Consider the following 10,360-nt stretch of genomic DNA (forward strand, 5'->3'; position numbering starts at 1 on the left):
ATTTTATGCATGTATGTGTGTGATTTTATATGTTTTTGTGATAAATATGTAACTAAAAGGGGTGTTAACTCGAGATCTATGACATGAGAAAGGAAACAAACATAATCTAAGTTATTTTACACTAAAAAAGTCAAGAAAATAGCTTATAAGGTTATGAGGAACATATTCTAACATAAAACCCATTTTAGGGCTTAAATTGTCAAAAATACAAAACTTGGGTTAAAAACTGTCAAGTCACAGTTTCTTGAGGGTTAAAAGAGTCAAAAAAGTTTCTATAATCATTTTTTCTGAATATTGGAATTTTCAAAGGACTTGAAATGCAAAAATTTAGCTTAATGGGCTCAATTTGGGTTTTTCGGCCCAATAAGCCCATAATTGCGAAATTTAAAGTTTTAAGGGGCTGAATTGTAACATTCTGCAAAACAGGGGCTAAGAAGTGAAATAAAACTATTTCAAAGGTCAAATATGCTTTTCAATTCCAAAAAGGATAAAAAATGTAAACTTTTTATATTTTGGGCCAAAACTGTAAAAGTTGCCAAATAGGGGGTTCTAACCGAGAAACTCCATTATGGAAGGGCTAAAGCTGTTTACAAAATAAATTTTGGGTTAAAAATGTCTTTTCAATAAGTTTATGATACAAAAGTGTCAAGAAAATGTTTTAAGGACTAAAATGAAATTCTTTTATATAAAGGACTAATAGTGTTATTTTTATAAAAGAAAGGTAGTGAAAAGGTCAAAATCATACTTTTGAACAAATTAATTCATTAAGACAAAATAAAAGATACCCGACTAGTGACAAAACGGAAAACGAATACACCTTCAATACCAAATATCGTTATAAACGAATTGATTCGGTCTCGAATCAATACAAAATAACCACACTAAATCATAACTCTCCAATAGATATGTGATGACTAAAAGGAATAAACCTACAAACTTTGGGCTTATGAGTTTCAAATCATGCTTGTTGGGCCTTGCAAGCCCGTCAACATGATCTTTGGGCCCAAAGGGATAACGCTTATATGTTATTGGGCCTTCAATGACCCAATATTTTATAAAAGGACTTTCAATAGCTTTTATGTGCTAGCGGGCCAAAGTGTCTCGTTAGAAAAGCTAGTAAGGTCACAGTAATCAGATGCAGTTGGACCATCGTGTCTTTCGTATCCGCGACAACGTAAGGTACTTACGATAGTAGTGGGACATAATGCCCCCTTCTCTTCGTTCGCTAAGGCTTATGAGAAATCAAAGTAGACAAAATTAGGACGATATACCATGTGGATTAATCAATATTCATTCGTTAAGACAATACAAAAATCAGTAATCACGAATACATTTCAATATCGGAAAACATCGGGTTTTCCGGGGAATTCAATACTACTCGCTCAAAATCTTATAACTATAATACAAAATACCCTTCATATATATATATATATATATATATATATATATATATATATATATATATATATATATATATATATATGTTTCTGAAATCATTCATGCATCAACTTATGGATCTCACACTTTGATAAACAAAAGTCTTTTTAGAAAATATCGGATTTTCTGGGTTTTACAAACTATACAAATCATTTTATCACAACATTGCTTATGAACTCACCAACATTTCATATGTTGACGTTTTTCCAAAATAACTTGTATTCTCAGGTAACAGGTAAGCGGAAGAATATTATGAAGTAATGTTAGATGTTATGATGTTAAAAACACTCAAACTATTTATGTTATGAATGTGTAATGTTAAAACAATGTACTTGATGTGAACAATTCCAGTTGTAATATATTGATGCATGGTGACGTTTATGTTATGATTCATGTATATTCATTGTGATGATATTCAATTAAAGTCACGCGAGCCCTCGGACGTTTCCGTCGTCTGGTTCGGGGGTGTAACACTCCAACTCGTCGAGTCCCTTTGCAAAAATGACTAATTTGATTTAAAATACATACCAGGATTCGAGTGTTACAACATGATTTTCAAACGATTGTAAGCACCATGACCCCATGGTGGGTGCCAAATTGTTTTGGTCAAAAATTAATCAAGTGTAATTCAACTAAATTGTATGAGAGGCTGTGGTGTTAGGATAATGCAAATGTAGTATAATGATCTAAGTGAGACAAGTGAGTTACAAGGAAAGCCCTTGATCCTTTATAGGATCTATGAAATAAAACCTTGGGAGGTGATAATGACCACCCGCCTTGTTGTTTTTATTGATTTCAATCCGAGATTACAGAGATGATGAAGATAATACGAGTACAAGTGTAGTAGTTAAGCTAATCGTGTGTGTAGTGTGTGGTTTATAGGTGTTATTTATAGTCTAATCTATATAACAAGAAGTCTGATATTTCCGGGATCCTCCTTGAACAAGTATTTGCATGTTGTTTGACTTGGTATTCCTAAGTATTAAACTTGGTTGAAGTGATTTTCTCCGTTGAGAATGAGTCTTGTGCTGACTAATTCTGTACATGTGAGAAAAATAAAGAAGATATAACTGTTAAAAATGTTATGAAATATTAATGATAACAATTAGGATCCCGAGATATGTTAAAGGATCCTGCAACTTTAGGAATATTAAGGATCCTGAATATGATTCTAGGATCTTGCCCTTAATAATATGTGTTAAGATGAATATATGATACATGATAATAATGATAGAAGTATTATTACTAAGAATATAAATGTGTATTAAATACCTAATACTATGTGTTAAATATATACACTAAATTAGGATGGTTTTGTCTAAACAGAGTTAGTATTGGAAGTTGATTACATAGACTGTAGTCTAGTCTAGTTTCTAAACTAAGACATATAAAGCATGTTTAGATCCAATTAAGTTGGATAATAACACAATCATATCACAATGGTATTGTGAAGACTGTATTGACGATGAATAGTGAACTGGTCTATTTACAAAATAAGCTTTGTCAACGACATTTAGTTCAAGTTAAGTTGAAAGAACAGTAGTTATACCTTGTATTGTAAAGACATTACATAGATAGGAAATTTGTGTTGAAGGATGATTACATGTATTATATGTAGCATCATATTAAGAGTATGTGTGAGATGGGACCGGATAATAGAACTTTTTTGGATGCGATTGATGATCGGTAGGGTACGTTTTACGTACATGAGTACTATATTAGTATTCCCCCTCTTTTTTTAGACAACCAGGAATGGTATGTCTATATCGTGCAACCGTTAGGTGCCTAGATGACCAGTCACCTGACAGAGTGGGATGACGACCACTAAGTAAACCTAGTCTTGTGGAATAGGCTAGCATACTTATAGTCTATACGTGTTATTGAATTATACTGATCCAAGGATACTTGATCATATCCCCCATGGTTGCCTTTCTTGACCAACACATGCTACCAAGGACTCCCCGAAGCAGTATAGTCAACTCGTTGCTTACAATGATCCATTAGGATAGATCTTATAAGATCATTGTTATAGGATCAACATGTGAGGATCAACTGGATGGGTAACTAAGGATAAATAATTTATTATGGATGTTTATTGATGTATTGTTAGACAACAATTGGTGTTGCAAGATTAATATCATAATAACATTGGGGGATTGAAAAACCTATGTATCTCACTAGGTTTCCTAACCTGACCCACTCATTTTATATGCATCATAGGTATTGGTGATACGACTGTTGAAGATTTGAATAAGACGTTGAGTGAATGAAGAGAAGATATGCAATAATATTTAGGACCAATAGGTGTTTAAGCCATAACATATGTACTGTATTGATTATGACATCTCTAGTTTAAGACAATAATTTGTACTCAAAATGTTTTAATGTACTAGGATTTCCCACAAAGCAAGATATTATGATTTTTAAAGCGTAATGATTTTTGTTGGTTATGGAAAATAAGGGATGTCAAAGACAATAATTTATTTATTTTATGTTATGTTAATGTATAGCTCACAAGACATATTGTTTGATATATGTCGTTTCCATGTATTTCAGGTCCAGGTAGCAAGCCTTAGATGAGTGGGCTTATGAGCATCCATGATATTAGACAAGACTTTTGTTTTATGTTTTATCCTTTTTGCTTTAATTGTGGTTAATATATGATATGTTGACACCCGTTAATGTAATCTGGAAATAATTTGACGATTGTTGAAACTCTAGTTTTGTAAACATTGACATACACTCTGATATATGGGTTATTACAACAAGATCCGATTTTTCCAAGTCCAACAAGTCCGGAGAGTAATCAAATGTGCTCAAAAGGTCCTGGAGTTCTCTTAACTCTAAGAACACATGCAAAATGACCAAAAAGTACCAAAAATTACACATAACAAGATCTCAAGAAACTATAGAGCAAGGTATCAACTTTATACTTATAAAGGTTTAAAAATGGAGTGAGTTTGCTGGATCTACACTTGGAACCACCTTTCCTACAACACAGGAAACCTTCTTGATCTTCAAGATTCACCAAAACACCCAAATAAGCACCAAAATTGGTTCAAGGAGAGAGAGGATAAGCTCAGAACACTCAAAGGAGGCCTGTGTTTCTCTTAAAGGATGTTCTAGGGTTGATAGAGGTTGAGAATGATAAACCCTAGGGTTTAATGTGCTTTAAATAGTCCCCAAAACCCCAATAAGTCGTTTATCCCATGTATCTGGGCGCTCTGCACCCCATAAATGGCGCCCTGACGCCTTCAGTATAAATCTACAACTTTTCAGTTTTTAGATTTTTGTGATTTATTCCTTCAATCTTTGGTCATCACTTTTACATTTCCTTGGACATTAAAATCACCAATCATAGTTTTAGAAAAGCATAATTGGGACTCAGATGTTACAATTAAAAACTTCCAACACATGTAATCCTCCAATAGACAATTTGATAAGCGCATCTACCAATTACTCAAATCAGGAATCGGGTGTTACAATGTATGCCTATACAACCTTAACATCGGTAATTATTTAGTATTTGTAACTTAGCTTAATTAAGTGTCAATCGATTCATGGAGGATCAAATATGAATAGTTGGATAACTGGAAGGTTGCTTTGAATAAGCTAGAAAGTCGATCTCTCTAATGCATCGTTGGAAATCTTATACGAAAAAGCAAAAGATTTGTATAACCAAGTTGGTGAAAGCTGTTAATATTTTTTAATATCGTATAGCTACACCGTATGTTCCCATATTGAAATGATACATGAAGTTATTGTTTACTCTATACGATACGAAGTGTTATCATTTTCTTCATTTGAGAGAGTTAAATATTTTTCATATTCTCTCTTGTCTTTGTTACCTTCATCTTTAGGGTTTCAATCTTAGATGTTAGGGTTTTCGTAAACTCTATAAAAAGAATAGAATATGATTAGCCTAGAAGATTATTCCATATTTTTTGTAAGTTTTGTTCATATCAATGAAATGTGAAAAGTTTATTTATTTTTTATTTTTTTATTTTTTTCGGTTCTCCACACAATCTTAAGATATATCATTTTCTTTCTTAAAAAATTGTTCCTGTTGTAAATCAGGAAACCTGTGTTTAATATTAACATAATAATAATGCACGTTGATTATGATTTGTTCGTAAAATTTTTAATATTTTTTGATATGATAAAATATATTTTTACATTTATACAAAGTATAACCTAAATATAGAATAATATTGAGAAATATTGTTAAATAAGCATCATCCAACAAATTTATGGGAAAATCTTGAAGTATTCTAGCATTAAAAACTATGTCAAATATTGGATTATGATTTAATGAGGATGGTATGATGAAAATGTTAAATTTTCATGATTGGTAAGAAATTTATAAGACAATATATATTTATGGCATATGAAGAAGTGTGCCAAAACGTAAGGTTATGAATTATAAACACAAACTGATTAAAACTAGCTTTTTAGAAATGGTTCATCATTTTAATGAAATTTGTACAAATGTTTGAAAAATAAATCATAAATGTTAAGTTTATAGTCAACTTCCTACTATGGCAATCAACTTTGGAAATGAAAGTTAAGATTTAATGTGGGATTGGCTTATATGTGTTAGAGATAAATGTTTAAAGGAGTTAATGTTAAAAGACGACAAATTAACAATGCATATGTAAACATACGACTTTGGATTGTACAAAATAGATTTTCAGAAAGCTAAGTTTAAAACTTGTGTATGATCTTGATGTTTGAGCTTAGAGTTTAATTTGAGATTTGATTTATGGGTGAAATTAATTTACACTTAGAGTTTGATCACTTAAAAAGTAGAAGCATAATCCATCAATAATAAAAGAAATAGTGTTTTCTTATACTCTATATTGTATAAAAGAAATTAGTTCTAATACATTTACTAGACAAAATCAACTTATTTCAAGACAAAACATCAACTATTCCACCAAACTATCTTTACTTTGTCTATGTGCCAACCGTTGGTAAGTTTACAACTAGAAGTATCATATTGTCCACCTAACAATAATGATTACATATATAAGTATTTTGCAAGACAATATGATTGTTTAATTAATTAATAAAATGATAATATATATATATATATATATATATATATATATATATATATATATATATATATATATATATATATTCTACTTTGTGTTATATAAATATAGTGATATTAAAACGGGAAGACTTGAGCCGGTTATGGTATGGATAACCTTAGACCGTATCAAACCAAAGAGACGTATAGAGTACGAAGAAAATACGTATACATTGATTACTCACAGACGGAAAGAATTGAAAAAGTGTTCAAGAGCTGCAGGATAACGACATGCCCAAAGACATGTTCTTTCTCTTCTTTGAGAAATACCCACCACACCAAATCTCATTCAACCCCCACCCCACCTCTTTCATCCCTCATCTCTCTTCTAAATTCAATTACTCGATCCCTTTCTCTTTATCTATGTAAATCTTTCTCGATTAACCCTTTCTTAGGAGGATTTTTCTTCTCGTGTTAATAGGTAGGTAGGAAGATAAAATGAGTATGATCGTGATGGACGGGATGATGGAGAAGGGTGTATTGGATGATATAATTAGGAGGTTGTTGGATGGTAGAGGAGGGAAACAGGTCCAGCTATCGGAGGCTGAGATCCGTCAGCTGTGCGTCAACGCCAGGCAAATTTTCCTTTCTCAACCTAATCTCCTGCAGCTCCATGCGCCAATCAGGATCTGCGGTAAGATTCGAGGACTAGTTTTTGTGATCCTTGTATTTTTTTGTATACTTTTTTTTGGAATCTCGTAATTATGACGCTCAATTGCAGATGGGTATGATGGATTTCTGCCCATGTTCTATGTAATTTTGAGTTCTATTGGGGTGCCCTAATGATCGAATTACTAAAGGGTTTCTTTGTATTTGATCTGATTTGGGGCGGGTTTAGTTTTAATGATGATTATCATGGTGAATCGGTGCCTTTCTTTGAACTTTTGGTTTGGGGGTTTTGTGTTTGTTCATTTTCTCACCCCATTGATGATCTCTACATTTATCCCTTAGAATTTAATTGATTTGAGTGGTTGTAATCCTAAGAGGGTGTTTGGAGTATGCCTTCCGCAAGTGATTATGTGATTATTGGGATAACAATTTCTACAATCTGAGTAATACTTATGATTATTGGATTCTTCAAGGGCTAAATAATCAATTTGATACTAGCTGTAACAATACAAAACTGACTATATACATATACTACTAAAACTACTTATATACTCTTATATTATTTCCTAATGTAGCTCATGTTCTTCAATCTTTGTTAATGATAGGTGATATACATGGACAATATCAAGACCTATTGAGGCTTTTTGAGTATGGTGGCTACCCTCCAATTGAAAACTACCTCTTTCTTGGTGATTATGTTGACAGAGGCAAACAAAGTTTGGAGACCATATGTCTGCTTCTTGCATACAAGATAAGATATCCAGATAAAGTGTTCCTCTTAAGAGGAAACCATGAAGATGCCAAAATCAACCGCATTTATGGGTTTTATGACGAATGTAAAAGGAGATTCAATGTCCGTTTATGGAAGATATTTACAGATTGCTTCAACTGTTTGCCAGTTGCTGCATTAGTTGATGAAAAGATCCTTTGCATGCATGGTGGTCTTTCCCCAGAGCTTGAGAATTTAAGACAAATAAGGGAAATTGAAAGGCCAACTGAAATCCCAGATAATGGGCTTTTATGTGATTTATTGTGGTCAGATCCTGATCCCAACATTGAAGGTTGGTCTGATAGTGATCGTGGTGTTTCATGTACTTTTGGAGCTGATAAAGTTGTTGAATTTCTTGCCAAAAATGATCTTGACCTTATTTGTAGAGGTCATCAGGTAATAAAACTTTGTTTGTTTATGGAAACATTGTATATGAATCATATGAACCATATTATGAATGTTTTTTGCAGGTTGTAGAAGATGGGTATGAGTTTTTTGCTAAAAGAAGACTTGTGACAATATTTTCAGCTCCAAATTATGGGGGAGAGTTTGACAATGCAGGAGCTTTATTGAGTGTTGACAAATCCTTAGTGTGTTCTTTTGAGATATTGAAGCCTCTTGATTATTCAAAAAAGCCAGGAACTTCTAAGTTGCCTCTTAAAAAGGTAAAATTTTAGTTAAGTTTTTGAATAAGATTTTCAACTTTTTCTCAAACTCTTGAGTATTTTCTATAAATGTTTGTTTGAATAGCCACCAAAAACAGGAACAGCATGAGGGAGGAAAAGTGGTGAGGGGATAAGAAAAATCATAATTCATAATGATGAAGGTTGAAGTGTAGAGATGTATGAAGTATGAAATGGATGACATCTGTAAGATGAGGTGATTTAGGGAGGGTAATATACTTAATGAATGCACAGAAACTTACTGTAGTTGGATGCAAATTAAAACACACCCTTTTTCCAGTTGGTTGGTTGTTATTGTTGGAAATATAGATTGAGAATCAGTCATCTGCCTTCAACGGTTTTCGTGTTGTTGTATATTGATTGTAAAATGTGTTTTTCTTTTTTCTTTTTACTTTTGAAAGTGTGTGAAGGATGTTCTTGTGTTGGTAATTTGGAGCTTTAACCTTTGATTTTGATCCCACCATTGAAATGGAAAGATGAAAATGGTGTTCATGGTTTCTCTAAGTGGTTTCGAGAAAAGAACCAAAGAACATGTATGTTGATATGTTATGTTACCATGGCATTTACCCTTTTTTATTATGCACTTCAAAAAATCTATTTGGATAAAAGGATTCTTAGGGTTTTTTTTGTTTTCCTTGTAAAATCTTGCATTTCAAGGATGATATAAGTATATATTGAAAGAAGTACGATCTTAAATTTATGGGAAAATGCTTAGAGTCAACAATTTTTTCACAAAAGTCTTGTGGTGGGACAACAAAAAAGTGCAAAATGACAAGCTAACTAAATTACAATGTCATGTATCTCTAAATTCTAATCCAGCCAAAATGTCAAAAAAGTGAATATATCCATAACTAATAAAGATATAATGGTCGAAACGCAATGTTCTCAAATTTATCCTATTTAATTCTAATGGAAGCGTTTAGACAATTAGACCCTTCAACATTGTTATTCATAGTAGAATTATCAGAGGAATGTTCCTCCGATCTTTGTGCATGAAACCTTAAACTTGATGGTTGGTGACAATTAGCTGCAAAAAGGAAATCGTATCTTCTTTATTTTCAAGACTTGTTTCCTTATCTTTATTGATTTTCCTTGGCGTTTATTTTAAGAAATTGTTATATTATCATGTATATGTTATGACTCTTTAGTGTATGGAATAAGATACATGAATCATTGGATTCTTATGATATCCAATCACGATACAATTATTATTACTTGTCAAAAATGTAATAATTTTAAGATATCGTTTTATGTCCAATGTGTAATAGTAAGTATCAAATATGCAATATTATGTGTGTATTGTGCATGATGAATAGTAGAATCAAACACATGTCCTATATAACAATAATGTAAAATTAGGCATGTCTAATATATGTAATTGACTAACAATAGTTAGTATGTTGTTTTCTGTTTGTAAAATATTTGCCTATATAAAGATCGCTGATCCTATGAAATAAATAGAATGAAAATTTGTGAAATGTGCTTACTCTCGAATTTGTTTGTTGAAGTTTCTAACTTCTGAATAGCAGATCACCTATCATAAAAATATCATCCAAGAACTCGACAAACAAACAAATATTATACAATTCAAAGATCACAAACATGTACTCTCTTATTTATCATTTTTATTACTCTATAATTTTTATTTTTTGATAGTTTTGAACCCCCTCCCTCCCCCCACAGAAAAAAAAAACCCTACCAATGCCATCCACACCATGGACCGGTACATTGGGTACGACTTCATAATGGTCTAAAGACCTACATTTA

At 32.0% G+C, this 10,360-nt stretch overlaps 1 protein-coding gene across 1 annotated transcript; it reads left to right on the top strand.

Moving 5' to 3' along the window:
* Positions 1-6,727: 6,727 nt before the first annotated feature.
* On the top strand, positions 6,728-9,022 carry LOC145054758 (serine/threonine-protein phosphatase PP1 isozyme 9). Its single transcript, XM_079003011.1, has 4 exons — positions 6,728-7,166; positions 7,747-8,306; positions 8,381-8,575; positions 8,661-9,022. Exons 1-4 carry the CDS (start codon positions 6,971-6,973, stop codon positions 8,682-8,684), a joined length of 975 nt encoding a protein of 324 aa, XP_078859137.1. The 5' UTR covers positions 6,728-6,970; the 3' UTR covers positions 8,685-9,022.
* Positions 9,023-10,360: the final 1,338 nt, after the last annotated feature.

Source organism: Lactuca serriola, chromosome 5 (genome assembly GCF_051521515.1).
Source record: "Lactuca serriola cultivar US96UC23 chromosome 5, Lser_US96UC23_V15, whole genome shotgun sequence".
In the NCBI taxonomy this organism is placed as follows: Eukaryota; Viridiplantae; Streptophyta; class Magnoliopsida; order Asterales; family Asteraceae; genus Lactuca; species Lactuca serriola.

Bases quoted from the DNA above. Each gene is read 5' to 3' on its own strand.
- LOC145054758 (XM_079003011.1), top strand. From the start codon at position 6,971: ATGAGTATGATCGTGATGGACGGGATGATGGAGAAGGGTGTATTGGAT. The intron at 7,167-7,746 runs GTAAGATTCGAG...TGTTAATGATAG, and splicing joins TGCGCCAATCAGGATCTGCG to GTGATATACATGGACAATAT. The intron at 8,576-8,660 runs GTAAAATTTTAG...TTGTTTGAATAG, and splicing joins CTAAGTTGCCTCTTAAAAAG to CCACCAAAAACAGGAACAGC.